Source organism: Amblyomma mixtum, chromosome 2, assembly GCF_055824585.1.
Source record: "Amblyomma mixtum isolate Tamu chromosome 2, ASM5582458v1, whole genome shotgun sequence".
Lineage (NCBI taxonomy): Eukaryota > Metazoa > Arthropoda > Arachnida > Ixodida > Ixodidae > Amblyomma > Amblyomma mixtum.
This window is the reverse complement of record NC_143013.1, coordinates 18,131,713-18,147,249: the sequence shown is the minus strand read 5'-3', so window position 1 is coordinate 18,147,249 and position 15,537 is coordinate 18,131,713. Positions and strand designations below refer to the sequence as shown.

The 15,537-nt window shown below is 47.1% G+C and overlaps 1 protein-coding gene across 1 annotated transcript; it reads right to left on the bottom strand.

Moving 5' to 3' along the window:
• Positions 1-67: 67 nt before the first annotated feature.
• LOC149358571 (uncharacterized) lies at positions 68-9,500 on the bottom strand. Its single transcript, XM_089570683.1, has 7 exons — positions 9,405-9,500; positions 7,735-7,823; positions 6,342-6,549; positions 4,297-4,428; positions 3,508-3,599; positions 1,840-2,047; positions 68-163 (listed from the first exon to the last, which is right to left on the bottom strand). The coding sequence occupies exons 1-7, from the start codon at positions 9,498-9,500 to the stop codon at positions 68-70; spliced, it is 921 nt and encodes a 306-aa protein (XP_089426809.1).
• Positions 9,501-15,537: the final 6,037 nt, after the last annotated feature.

Here is a 15,537-nt window from a genome sequence, read left to right as displayed (position 1 = left end):
CAAAAATTGGCATCGATCGTTTTTTATGTTTTCGTTTTTTTTTTACACTCGAGCTTCATTTTTGGCATTAAGCCTCGCCTGCGGTGCTTTTTTCACCGGCGTCTAGTTTTTCCTCGGGTTCTTTGATGTCTTCGGTCGCGCTTTCGTTCCCACCAGGCTTGACCTGTTGAAATGAAGAACAACGAACTCGAGTGCAAACTTAGTTTACAACTTCCGTCTTAAACGAAAAGAGTGACCATGTATTTAAGTGAACTTAACTTAATATCTTTGTACGCGCTGCTCTGTGGGCTCTAATTTCTTCGTCCTATAACTAAACAGGCTGACAGTATTCTTAAAATGCAAAAAGGTTTGCAAACAACTTACATTAGCAGTTATAGGCCTGCAAAAACAACCTTTACATTAGTAAACCGTCAATTTCGGGGGTGCCGCCCTTTTACGTGGTAGGAATCCCTGTCCGAGCACAAAAATCGACACTTTAGAGAGAAATGCAACAAGGGCAGCTTTTGAGAGATGTAACCTCAAGTTTGCGGTTCATGTGAGAAACACAGAGACGATATCCCTACCGCACGCGTTATGCACAAAGCACGGCAGTTTGGTTTATTCAGTTCTCACCGGCTAATGTTCTTTGAGGCAATGCGCTCACCTCAGGGACACGTTTACGCCTCTTTTTTAAGCAGGCTGTGTAGTTTTGGATTAGCCCTTAACAATGGTCTCATAATATGGGTCTTTTTTTTTCAAATTTGCCGCCTCATAGCAATAGCCTTAGCTTTGACATTTCACTTGAAGAATTAATTCATCGAAGCTTCGCGAACGGAGAACGTCAACAGACTTAACAGGCATGAGATAAGCGTGCAACTAATACTAAGCAACCCAATGTTCGCGCCCCTACAACAGCAAGTCAACCAAGCGCAGCAACCCAGAGAACTTCGAATAGGACAATCATGGCCTATCATGAAATAGGACAATAATGTTAGCAAGTGTGTTTTTTTTCCTACTGCCTACTCCCATCATCATCATCCCCCATCGTGACCCTCTTTTTTTTCCCCTCTTCCCGTTCCCCAGTGCAGAGTAGCAGGCCAGATGTTCATTTTCCGGCCAACTTCTCTGCCTTTCCCGCCAATAAACACTCCCCCTTCTGCTTCTTGACATTTCACTTACGACACACACATGGCCATGTACTGAAAAGCAGGTAAAAATATATCAATCAGCAAGTAACAACCGTCACCAACGCAGTACGAGTCAGTAAACATCGTTCGCGGATGCAGACTGCAGAATATAAAACTAAGGGTATTAACGTAAAAGAAAAAGAATGATCACACCAGACGCCAATCTTCCCATCTATGGCCGCCGCGGTGGCTCAGTGGCTATGGTGCTCGGCTGCTGACCCAAAAGACGCGGGTTCTATCCCGGCCGCGGCGGCTAGAATTTCTTTGGAGGAGAAATTCTAGAGGCCCGTGTACTGTGCGATGTCAGTGCACGTTAAAGAACCCCAGGTGGTCGAAATTTCCGGAGCCCTTCACTACGGCGTCTCTCATAGCCTTAGTCGCTTTGGGACGTTAAACCGCATAAACCTAAACCTTCCCATCTATGTTACTGTTTCGTCTAAAGCTACAAAGAACCGTACATGGCTACCTTATTGCCTTTCTTCCTGTCTTGTTTCATCAAATAATATAATTTGATTCACATAATTTACAAAAGGGAATATCTAATCAAATTTGGAAAAAAGCGGAGAAATGCTCACACTATGCACAATTTCTCTCAAGTTACGCCTAAACAAGCAAATGTCTGAAAGCCTGAGTGAAGATCTAAAAACTCATGTCTCCTGCGAAGGCTGCTTACAATGGCGACCCAATGGAAGTCGAGGTCGCCCTCCAGGACCATTCGGTCTGTGAGGAAAGGGCCCTGGCTGATGACGTCCGCCATCTCAACTCCGTTCAGCCTTGCCGTGCAGCGGCCTTGCTCCACGCCTGTCACCTCCAGGTCGACCTCTTCTTGCTCGTCACTCAAAGGAATCTCCAGTGACTGGTCCCCGAACACAAGTAGAAACCTGCGTTCGAAACAAGAAAAGAAACACGCCGCCACGACTGCGCCCTCATTTCATGTCACAGAACTCTAGAGAGGTTGCCTTAAAAAAATTAAGCGCGTCGCCAATTATGCATTTACCAGGCCCTTTATGATCAACCATATCACCTCTAGAAATTTACTTGCAGAAATTGAAGATAGTTTTCGATACTAGATCTAAACATAAGGAAAGGCATGAAGCTGAAGAGCTGCTTATGATCTTGCTCTACTTGATTCACGATAGCCAATGATGCTATAGGCTATGTGTGCCCAAAATGAGTCTTTATTAAGTGAGAACAGTTACGTGGGCTCGGCTCCCGATTAGGTGACGTGAGTAGTGTCTTTTACATTATCGCATGAGAGAGATAGACTTTAATGAATACAGGAAAGGTCTGCCTGGTTGTTAGCCTAGCTTGCTTCTCCAGCAATATTGCATGGCATGGCACTTGACCTCTACAAGCGTGGTATCTCGACTACGACTAGAATTCTGTGACGCTGAGTTCGTCAGTAAGTCTCTTCTGAATGCTATTTAGTACACTCCTGTTATTATTCATCTGTCGAAAGACACCGGTTGTCCAGTTAATCAAGATGAATGCTCGCTTGTGTTTAATTTTTTGCTAGGTTTCCCGCAGCAAAAATATTCTGTAAATATCATTTTTTGGTTACCTAGTCCTCCCAACATAGGCAAAAAAGTCACAAATAGGAAGAACACAAAATAACACAGTTATGCGCATTGAAATCCATGATTATTTTGTGGAGTGGCGCTGAGGGGCTTCTCGAACACTGTGACAAGTGGCTTTGCAGCCCTGGCATCTCCATCATTTTGTCTCAGATTCGAAACAGGCGTTAAGTTTGACGCAGCAACGCTGCTTTTTGGATCATGTGTTCATAAAAAACCTGTAAGCATACGTGCCAAATAATTGCTTTTAAGTGAGATGATTGGCTAAGTGTTTGAATACGGTAGAAAGAATCAGGAAAGACAACCGCTGCTTGAGGCGCACAGAGGTCGCTCATGTAGCTACATACGCTAGATCAGGACTTCAGCCAGAATCAAACACGTATTTATGATAATACCCCATCGTAGTGGCGTGTCTCGATAAAGAAGCATGCAAGCACATTCGCCGGAGCTCTTTGATAACAAGTTTCTCGCCAGTTGACTAAATGGGCAATAATACATCGGAGTTCAAAACAACGGAAACAGCGGTCCTTAAAGCTACGCGAGCGGTATTTGTTGCTCTCCCATCAACTACACCCTGCCGTACACAGGATAGTCAAAGCATGTTCTGTCGTTTGTCTCGTGCACTAATTAATCAAATGAGCACTCAGTGCATATTGCAGCACAACATAAAGCGAACGAGCTATGGAACGGACACTTCTGCCACGGTTGCCGGAACATTGATGCTCCCGTACAAGTTGCAACACTTCGCATGCGTCGCGATACTCAACTCTTTGGCGTTCCTCGGATTCTTCGCCTTTATTTCGTAGCGGTCTCCCTTCTGGATGCCGGACGAACTGAGGGGCAGGGACAGCGGCACAGGCTGCAAGAAAAAGTACTGAGCGAATATTTTGACAAAGATATCTGTGCCATTTCATGGAACACGAAACTTGTGATCACTTATCTTGATGTCTACCCCAGACGACTGATTCAGTTTTGTTGCACTAAGCAAACGCTAAAAGTTGCAGTGCGGCTACCACGAAGGTCAAGTGTTGGTGAGAGAGTGTTAGCTAGTGGTCAGCAGCTCTCATCCTTTGTTATCATCAGCAGCGAAATGAAACGTTCGCAATGACGTCATCAATAGTAAGTGCTCCTCAACGCAAAGCAGTTTACATTTAAACTCAAGCAACTCCGCATTAATACGAGAGTTATTGTGCCCAGCACATGAGTTCTTTTCTGCTGTACCCAGGAGTCCTGGCCAGTCACACGGTTCTTACTTTACCCCTTTCTTTCCCTTTCTTCAGGTCTAGAAGCCGCAAAACGCACTTTAAATTCACTGGCACACCCTATGTCGTTCATCACCTTCGAGTCTTTTTTCGTTTTTTATAGCCTCTATAGTGTTGCGATTAATTGCAACAAAAGGTTCAACTTGCTAGTAAGCTCTCTTGTAGGTTGAACCTTCCTTGGGAACAGCCCCATCACCGCTCCCGAGTTCGCGCATGCACGAGATGACCAAATGACGTCACCGCCAAAAATGTCAGCATGTACGGTTGGCGGTGCTCAAGTGACAGCGTTCTTACCAAGGGTTCATCGTAGACGAGACGTATCACCTTGATGTCGAGGTCACCCTTTATGAAGAAGCGGTCGTAAAATGTAGCGTCGTCAAATCGGTCCAGTTTCTCAAACAAGGCGTACCTCCCGTTTATCCGGATCTGATATCGCAAAAAAAAAAAAAATCAATTAAACAAGAGGAACCTAATCCAATATACAATGAGAAAACTTAAAAAAAAGAACGCATTTCATAGACTGCACTGTATGACAGCTTTGCATGTTTTCGAAGTTAAAATTTCATCAAAACGTCGATATAAGAAACAACATCTGTCAAGTTAATCCGTAACACTTTTTGTCAAGAAGCAAGGGACAGCAATCTAGATGTTCGTATGGCGAGTTTAGGAATAATTCAAGAGCTCGAGGCTGGATAGCTAAAAGTAAAGCAGCAATACTAACAGAAGTGAAATTTTTCGACCTCACGCTTGTGTTGTTCGCAAGATCACAATCTTAAATGCACACAGCTTTATCTCTTATGTTGCCCTGCTTCTGCTCTAGGATATATAGAATAATATTCACGGTAGTCAGCAGGAGATCTCTACCATGCACCAAACAAGCGCAGACTTCAGAAAGCATATTGATGAAGGCGTTATATCGCATATTGACTAGGAAACGAAACAGGGATATCACACATCATCGGTGTGAGGAAACATCTGTGTGTTCCTTGAATCGAAGACCATGCAATGAGACAATAGCAGAGGAGCCATTTCTCGTCTGTTTGAGGAAGTCGGCTGAATAAAAGAAGTCCATCAACATCGTCATCCTCATTATGATTATAAGCCAAGGCGAGTGAGCTGCAGGCAAAATGCAACTCTGCCAATGACCTGCACTTAGTAATGGGACCGCATTTGCAGTTGTCACACTAAAACCCCGCCGATGTCCGGTGTCACGAAATTCGTTGACTGGTCCAGAAAGGTCGCGTGACCACGTGAATTCTCCACCGCCTGTCCTTTTAAGCTACACTCATTGGTCGAAAGAAGTCACGTGATCTTTAGACGTCATCACAACCTGCCCACCGTGGCAGGTGGCAGTTAAATTAATGGTTGACCAAGCAAGGACACGTGATCTTGTGACGTAATTATAACCTGCCCATCGGGCTGTGAGCAACCTAGTTTCTAGGCTGCAACCAAGATAGAGAACTGAAATCAAAAATGGGGAAAAAATGCGATGTACACAAATGTAGGCACCGTCACAACATAGCGGACACCTGCTAACGCAGCTAGTCCGAATATATCGGTTGATATAGGCCGACAATTGCAAAGAAACTGACGCAAACACATACAAAAGTTGCAACAGAAGCTGCGACACATGTGAAATCTGATGCTATCGCATTCCACTCTTAAGGTGACTTAAGCGTCCCCATAGTTTTTTTTTTGTTTGTTTCGCACCGGCCGCGGCCAGATTACTGCAGAAAATTTGCAAACCTCGTCCCTTGATCTGGCACCGATCCACCCTTGAGAATGTTTTGCTTCCCTCAGTGTCTACTCTGACAACCTAACAGACAACCGGTTGACAGTTCTGAAAATGCACAATGCATATCCTGGCATGTGGTTTTCTTCTTCTAAATTTCTGCAGTAATTACTGTTAATTAGACCGGTTGCTTGAAAACCCTTAAAGACCTTCACATAATATGACACGTGCGTCAGCGTCAGCTTTACGTGTAAGGGTGGTATTGAAGAAATAATTCGATAATTCGATAAGGGAATGCGTTAGGGGGATCAGTTGCCAGTTTATTTAACCGCAAAGATGGCCGTCGAGATCAGTTGCCAGTTTATTTAACCGCAAAGATGGCCGTCATATTTACCGAACCGGCCAAATAACCCACTGATAACAATGGGGTAATATGACCCGTTGGCAATGACACCTCGGTCACAAGCCCGGTGACAATAGGTCGTCGACATTGTTATACGATTACTTTATATAATGAGGACAACGATCACGTGATCTCGGAGACAAATCCGGACGCGCTGCAAAATAAACGTTATCGCCAAAACCGGTGAAATGCACGAGTACTGACCACGAGGTAGCGATCCGCAACGTCGTACAAGAACTTTGTGCGCGTCTCCTCTCCCATGACGTAGTAGAAGTCCTTGTTCCCCACTTCCTGCGACTTCTTGACGTAGTCCTCGACACTGTAGTTGAGGCGGCCGTCCCTGTACTGCTCGCTCGTCACTTCGAACAGCGGAAAGTCCATCTCCTTGCCCCACCACCACTCGTACACGACGCTGAAACAGTTTGGGTCTCTGAGTATCTTTTCTTTTTTCTCGCGCTTATTAGCTTGAATAGCCCCATGATGTAGAGATGCCGGCATTAGGAGTATATAACCGCCCATCTAACCAGATCTCGGCACGCGGCCTGTGTAGGCTCGACGGTGGTATCTGACCTTACTGACTACAGTCAGTGACCTCGACCGCCTCCGGTGTGGCTACATGTTACAATCGAGAGGGTACCTTCACTGTGGGGACACTGATGCTGTTCCTACATGCCTAAGTTTTTTTCGTGCGAAAGCACTACTTTACAAGCAAAGCTGAAAAACTCGAGGTATGTGTGAAGCCTCTACCTTTGACGGCGCGCCAGCGGCGGAGGCCTTGCGCAGTCGCTTCACCAACGCGCGGAACCGGCACCCCCCTCTCACCATATTACCCGCGCGCAGCTGACGAAAAGATCTTTCTTGCATGCGGTTGCCTTTAAGGTGGTATTGCCTCAAGTCTTTTCGCACGTCATACGCGGTTTAACTGCATTAAAACTCTACCATAGTTATACCCCGCCGCGGTGGCTCAGTGGTTACGCCGTTCGGCTGCTGACCCGAAATACGCGGGTTCGATCCCGGCCGCGGCGCCTGAATTTTGATGAAGGCGAAATTCTAGAGGCCCGTGTGCTGTGCGATGTCAGTGCACGTTAAAGAACCCCAGGGGGTCGAAACTTCCGGAGCCCTTCACTACGGCGTCTCTCATAGCCTGAGTTGCTTTGGGACGTTAAATCCCGATAAACCAATCTACCCTAGTTATTCATTTCGCCTAATCCCAAGAAATGCAATGAGTTAATGGGTTTCGGTCTGTTGCTTTTTGTCAGTTCTGTTAACTACCATTTACGCGATGCACTAAACAACATCGAACACTGCTGTATTAGCTGGCACGCTGAATGCATCCCGCAAACGGCGACACTGTGCCGATGACTGATCCTATGGCCGTAAATGCCTTACTTTAATATTGCTGCTACACTACAAGTAGGTGACGGGCGTAAGTACTGACAACGAGCAAAGCTTCTGCGCTACGGTGATTGCTCAGCTGCACGACGCAGCTCGGAGAGCAGTCTTGCAGTTGCGATTCATACGTATGCCTCCAGGAACTCCATGAGTACAAAGAACCACGTTCAAAGAAGAAACAGAGAAAAGCGGGTAGGTCGCATACTTTTTCATGTCCTTCCGAAAAGTGGCTTCCATGAGGATATCAGTGAACTTCTGGATCCCTCCTGGAAGTTGTAGTTCGACCGGGGTTTTCTGGAGAAACAAAATAAAGACAATGTCCATGGTCCAGCCACATTCACGCGGGCTAAAAAAAAAGGGAACAAAAAAGGCAAGGTGTTCCGCTCAAGCAAAAGGAATCATTATAGAGAAAACAATTCATATATTTTTGATAGAATTGGACGTGTGAAATGATGCTATCATTCAACAACTCTTCGTTTCTTACGCTTTGCAGGAATATGCGCATTTAGATGTGCAATCTTCATCTTAAGAATGACCTGTCTTTGGCAACACGCAAAGCGTAAAGTGCGCTACTCGGCAACACACAACATACAAGCTGTATGGCTCCTTCGTCCTTCCGCACCCGCTGCGCCATCTGGGTGGTCGACTTAGGAAACTGCCGGCGTAACAGGTGATTATGGACGAATAATGTTCCTTCTGGAACAGCTGAACGATAGGGAGTTGGTAGGAAGCTTGTGGCAACTACAGTCACATTTATGAATTGTGTGCATGCGGACAATTTAGCCATTGTTCCCGGTTTGGTGTCCCTCTGCACTCATAGATTTAAAAGTCAAGGGACCTTCCAATTTAGGTGTCAGCGAGAAGGATAATTCTTCGTAGCATAAGCTTACAATGTACTGCCAGATTTAAGAATCCATACTAAGCTATAACTAGGTTTCTGTGGGATTTTTTTGTTGTTGTTGCGAAAGAAACACTCCGACAGCCAAAGCGGGACCTCGGGTGGCCGCCGTCGCGCCGTAGCTACGCTGACCTTGAGCCGCTGTTCTCTGCTCAGCACTGTTTTTCTCATTCTAAAATAAATTGGCAGTGGGTCAGCTCTGGTTAAGCCTGGATATACAAGCGAAAAGCTTCAGTTACGCTTGGGAACGCCCGGTTTTGTGGCGTTTCGGCCATACGTTTAGCTTTGCGCTTTTCATTTCTTCGCTGCTTTTCGGCCAACTCCCAAGCTAGAACTTCTGGATCGGTAGATTTTCTGCAGCCATGTCTCCTTCCATGGCGAGTGCGAGCGCCTATTATCTGACAAGCGCATTTATAGCCCAGTAGCGCGCGGCTCCATCGAAAGCTCAAACGGTAGCGAGGAGGAGTAGCGCGCGCAGCGGTAAGGGCGGCACACATGCGCAGTAGCGCGCGGCAGCGGCGAAAGGTCAGGCTATAGTCAGGCGACGGAGTCGGCGGTGATCGCTGCAGCCACCTGCGCCGCGTGTGACGTCACTGGGTTTCGCGCATGCGCAGAACTGGCAAATCTGTGCACCGGCTCACGCGAAGCTCGGCTCCGACCCTCGTAGTAAAGCTTTTCGTTTAAAAGTGCAAGCTTGTGCCTTTTTCACTACTTATTCCATGTGGTTTGAAGATTCCATTGTACTCACAATGCTAACAGTATCAATCTGTAAGCCTAGTATACAGTAACAAAAGTCCGAAAACAGAACAAAAACAATCGAACACAAAAGAATGAAATGTTCTTTGTAGACCATACCTGCGTGGCTGACTTCACGCGCACCTTTAGCAGCCCACGTAAATTTTGTAATACATTCGATCAAGCATCGTAACTAAGAAAGGATTTTCGTCCACTCTTTCACTCTTACGCAATCGACTTACCGGGTTGAAAAGATGGATGCCGGATCGCGTCTCTGCTTTTTCAAACTCATCTTTGAGCTCCCATTCGTAGTACTCGTTATCCGCGAGAACAGGCATTCTTCAAGGTGGTGGCGCACCTCCGCCGAGGACGCTTGTTATCCACGCGACGGGTCAAGCTTGCTGAGCACTGAAAAAAAAGAGTATGATTCGTAAAATAACACTACTACTACGTTTCATACATCAGGTGCAATGCTGTGAAAGACACGAAAGTAGACCACATGGAAAAATAAAGGGAGGCGCGCTGACGTCGAATCTCCAGACTTGATTACTAAGTCGCGTGGAGCGATTTGTATTCGACCCTTTCCGAAATAAAACTGCCCATGATTTAAACACTTTGAGAAGAGAATAAGCACCTGCTTCCGGGAACCTAGTTACCCTTTCTTAGGCGCCGCCGCGGTGGCTCAGTGGTTATGGTGCTCGGCTGCTGACCCGAAAGACGCGGGTTCGATCCCGGCTGCGGCGGTTGAATTTCTTTGGAGGAGAAATTCTAGAGGCCCGTGTACTGTGCGATGTCAATGCACGTTAAAGAACACCAGGTGGTCGAAATTTCCTGAGCCCTCCACTACGGCATCTCTCATAGCCTTAGTCGCTTTGGGACGTTAAACCCCATAAACCAACCAACCTTTCTTAGGCATGACGGGTATTCTTTGTCAAAAGAACATTGCCTGAGTGGTCTGCCTAAACGCGCGTCGCGCATGCGCAGTCTCTCTCTCGGTCTGAGGCGTGCGGCGTCGGCGAGCGACGCCGGCAGCTTTGACGTCACTCGGCGGCTCCTCTCGCTTCCCGGCGCAGACTACAAACCGGTACTTACCCGCACCTGCACAAGCTACGCAAGATTTTCCCTACACAATATGTAGACGAATGCCCGTGGTCTCAGGGTAAACCTACACTAGAGCATGTCACATGAACCTGCCCTAAGGCAGATTAGAGCCAAGAATAAACCACCTGAGTATGATGCAGTGGGAGCACTTGCTGGCCAGCGAGGACGAGGAAGCGCACCGATTTCCCGTACGCCGAGCCACGATGACAGCAGTCAAGTGCGGCATCCTGGACCAAGGATCGACCACGGCGCCCAGTGACCCGTAAGGGTCAAGAACACTTTAAATTTGTCAGCAATAAAGTTTTTTCCATCTATTCATCTCAGTCGGAGGTGAGCGGTGCGGGGCACCAGCTGCGCGGCTTTGACGTCACTCGGCTCCTCGCGCATGCGCACAAGTGGCGCCGAAGGCTCGCAGTGAAACGGCGCCTACGGGTAATGTAGATCTCGCTACAAAACGATCCTTGTTGTTGTTGCGACAGTAGGAATTATGAAAGAAAAATTGCACGGGCCTGCCCACTGGCTTGGTCAGAGCCACATTCGCTGTCACACGCAGATAGGAGAGAATTGGAAGATGTGAGAGGAAAGATTTAGTAAGGCTGAGATCTGGGCGAGTTGGTATGCATTCATACTGGTGAACAGCGCAAAAAAGGCGGGACAACAACAAGACAAGCGCTGACTATCAACTGGGTTTATTGAAGGACGGAAGGGTATATATACAAAAACAAAAACAAAAACATAACACAAAGAAGTAAGAAGATAGTGTGAAAAGGGCCGTGAAAATCAAAACTTATGTCACATGTGAAGTGATGTAAGCCAATTCCTTGTTGCTAAGTGCCACGGAAGGACTGCTGATGCATTCGACACCTTGCCTGTGGATGTGATGCGCTTCCATTATTTCGCGCGTGAGTTTATCTTTATGGCGGACCAGAACTTCAGTTTTCTTGTGCTCCGGTGCGCACTTGCACTTTTTGCAGCGGAACTTTGTGCGCGGAAGCCCGCCGTCCTGTTCCAATTTCCTTTCTTGCTCCCTTTCATGAAGGCATTTGCACTTTTGACAATGAGCGGCAACGTGGCTAAGAGGGTCACTTTTTCTTGTGTTTTCATGCTCCATGAGCCTTTTGTTTACGCATCTGCCGGTCTGCCCGACGTAAACAGCACCGCAAGAGAAGGGAATTTTGTACACCACGTTTTCTGCACATGGTACAGAGGGTGAAACATGGCGTACCTGGCAGCCTTCCTTCTTCTCTTCCTTAGCCTGTGCAACCTGCTTGCACAGACCGTCGGGCAGACCGGCAGATGCGTAAACAAAAGGCTCATGGAGCATGAAAACACAAGAAAAAGTGACCCTCTTAGCCACGTTGCCGCTCATTGTCAAAAGTGCAAATGCCTTCATGAAAGGGAGCAAGAAAGGAAATTGGAACAGGACGGCGGGCTTCCGCGCACAAAGTTCCGCTGCAAAAAGTGCAAGTGCGCACCGGAGTACAAGAAAACTGAAGTTCTGTTCCGCCATAAAGATAAACTCACGCGCGAAATAATGGAAGCGCATCACATCCACAGGCAAGGTGTCGAATGCATCAGCAGTCCTTCCGTGGCACTTAGCAACAAGGAATTGGCTTACATCACTTCACATGTGACATAAGTTTTGATTTTCACGGCCCTTTTCACACTATCTTCTTACTTCTTTGTGTTATGTTTTTGTTTTTGTTTTTGTATATATACCCTTCCGTCCTTCAATAAACCCAGTTGATAGTCAGCGCTTGTCTTGTTGTTGTCCCGCCTTTTTTGCGCTGTTCACCAGTATGAGAGGAAAGATGGAAAGAAAAGACGCGCGTCACAACAACCGCGTCCGCTGAAGAGACGACGCCGTTTGTAACAGATACCTCCCAAGTTCCCACCGCACTCTACGAATTCTAAGGCTGCTACAACACGCTACACTGCACGGATTAGAAGCAAACTCCTCTTTACTTCGACAAAGGCTGTACACCTATTTCCAAATTTAATGGCCTCATCATGTACAAAAACTAGCATCAATGTTTTATTTGTATTTCGCCATCAGTGCAACTCCCGAATGCTGTTCTTTGAAAGTGATCAAAAATTCAGGTTTTAAGGACCTGAATACCAAAAAACTACAGGCCCCGGAGCTTCCAAAGGATTGTTCAGAACGAAAAATTGGCGGGGGCTTAGCTTTGGTTAAGCCTGGTAGGTTAGTGATGTCATGCTGTGACGTCACTAGGCATGTATGTCGTCAGAGGCCATTCTAAAGGTCACACGTTCCAAGTGGCCGCCGCTACGCGAAAGGCTGATCTTGGGAGTAGTATTGCTTTCGCAATAAAATTTGGAGGACGCTTAAGCTTCGTCTTCAAGAATGGAACGCGACAGCGTCTTGCAGCGCTGCAAGGCAGTCCGCGTACGCCATCGCCCGTTCGCGGCGTGACGCTTTGCCCAATGGACAAAAGGAGAATTGTTTTTGTTTTTTTTTTGTTGAGGAAAGGAAATGACGCAGTAGTAGTCTAACTTATCTTGGTGGACACCCGAACCGCTCATGATACTATTTTTTTTCGGCAGCCCCTGATTATAGGTCACCGCTTCGAATCCCAGCCGCGAGCTAGTCTTTAACTTAACTAGTAAGTTTATGCTGCATGAAACGCTTAATCGAGTGACACATCCGGAACATTCTGCGGCAAACGGTTGGCATGATAAGATTGTTTTTTACGCAGCCCTCCATTATCTCCGACACGCGGTGCCAACTACTACTACACCGGCGGCTTTTCGACCGAACGAGCTGTGTACGCTTTATCGTAAAGTCAGCGACGTCTGTGCGTTGAGCAGTGAGTTTGGGCTAACTGCGCCAACTTTATAGACATCCATGAAAATGGAAAGCTAATGCGAATAGTTTTATACTTGGGCATATATAAGTTTCAGTTATGTTGGGTAACGCTCATGCCATGCTGGGTGATGCCTCGCTTTGCTGTTCATCGCGGCATAACCTTGAAAGACTTACCAGTGTTAGCAAGCAGACGCAGGTTTCTGCTTCTCGGCACTGCTCCCAAAACCTCTTAAACTTTCACAACCACTTATCCAGCCTTTTGCACGAAGAGTATTCTCTCTAGGGAATCTTCTCGAACCTCTAGCTGTGTTCACAGGCGCTGTAGAGACAAACGGATCGTACATCGACGCGTCAGTCCCTCATTCATTCAGTCAGCTAGCCACTCAAGCATTGCTTATAGCGATCGCTGCACCGCAAATCACATTCATATTCTCACTGAAGGGAAGGCAAAACTGAATCGAATGCGTATCTGAGCTAAACAGTGGCGAGTCCGCCGGCTGCTTTAGGCTCGTTTCGCACAAAATGCAAAACCCGCAAGATATCCTTCTATGCTATCGTTAGAAAACATAGCCGCGCCTCTTCACACTACAAAACAAAGACTTCATTCCAAAATACCTGTAAAGTTACTACCAGATCACAACAATTATTTAGATATGTGGCGACCTGATGGAGAGCGATAGGGCTAACGTGAACAAAGCCAAATACCAAATGAAGTGCCTAAGAAACGGCTGGCGTACGCAGTCGATTCCCATAGTGTAGGTATGGGGGATGGCTCTATACGCACATGGCTAAAGACATGTCCCATGTGCGCACGTCATGATGCTTGCTACGCGTTCTTCCCCGCAAAGAGTACGCAAGTGACGGTGGTAGCTATAGGCGACGTAAGCCATCAAAGATATGCGATATGTACCTTCACTTCGCATTTAGTAAACAGTCTCGTAATCTGTCACCTCGATCTGTTCCTATTTTAAGCAAGCTATCACTAGCATTTGCGCCGAATGCGATTCTGCATCGACCTCTGAAGCGCGGGTGCTGGAGATTGGTTGCCCGTACGCGGCACAGCACGCATCTCACCATGCAGAACACTTTTCCATAATACGGGCTAATCCGTAAGAAATGTTAGGCTAGTTCTTATTTACGTGCAAACAGAAAAAAATTCGGAAGCTCATGATTAAAATTTTTATATTCTACTTCGCAGAAACGGTAAACGGTATGTCGAATTTATTCCAGGCCCGCGCTGGTACAGCGATGACGACCAGACCGATTAGCCTGCCAAGGCCAAGACGTGCTCCACTGCAATGCACGGGGTAGCAACAGGAAAGACGGAAGCGTGAACGATCCGTTTCAGGGTAAACAGCGGCTTTGTTTAGGGAGTCTAGATAAGCACTCAGTCCTCTTCCTCGTTTTCTCGCGAAAGATCGCATAGAAGGAGTTTAAATCGTAACTTAGGAGGGTAGATGTGCAGGCCAGTTGGTGAGACATGAAGGAGCTAAACACTGCAGCGGACACGGGACAGAGAAAGAAGACGACACAGGGCGGTTCGAGGTTAGCGCGAGCTGAACGGTACCCGCTCAGTCGTAGCCACACACGAGCAGAGAACCTGCGCGCACTCAACACCGACTTAGTAGTATGACACGTATATTGAACAGCCTTTAGGTCAGATGGTGGGTAGGGAGTGAGATGGGCCACGTTAGGGGTAGGGATTGAATAGGATACGCGAGAGGATAGAATGCTCGGTGGCATTTTGTACGGCAGTGTTTGGAAAGCAAATGGGTTGCCGCCAGGAGAGACTCAATGTTTATAAAGCGGTCTTAGGCACACAGCAGAAAATCACATGGGCCTCATGCTTGAATGGAAATGACCATGCAGGAGTAATTTTGCCATTCTCACGCTGCAACCCATTGACGTTTGCCAATTGACGTACACCTGAAAGGCGTGGTGTTCCTCATGCCCTTAACGGCGCGCACAGTTAATTGCTAGCGCACTCGAAGTACGCGCACAGACCTCTTACCACCCCGTTCTGGGAAGTGAGTAGACATGGGTGAACCAGTTTGTTAAGGTAAGCCATCGCGCGACCCGCACTTAAGCAATCACGTCAACTTGATTTTGCACACACCGTCGTAAACATGACACCAAACATGGAGGGTTCACGAGGCATGGGCTGGTGCCCTTCCATGACATTACAAATCTCTACAAGTTGCACCAGAGAATTTTCCCGCCCGCCGCTGGATAAGACATTGGTAAAAGAGCAGGAGTGTGTTTGTAGAAGAGTCTAGACGAGATCTTTCCAAAGTCCTTATATATCAGCAAGAGGTGGAGCCGGAGTGTAAGGGATGTAGGCACCCGGCGACATATGGTCATACATGATGGAATGCAAGAAAGAGCCGCCCCCTGTGGCTCCGCTGCCATATCCTTCTCTTGAGCAGTGGGAGGCCGCGCCGACCAGC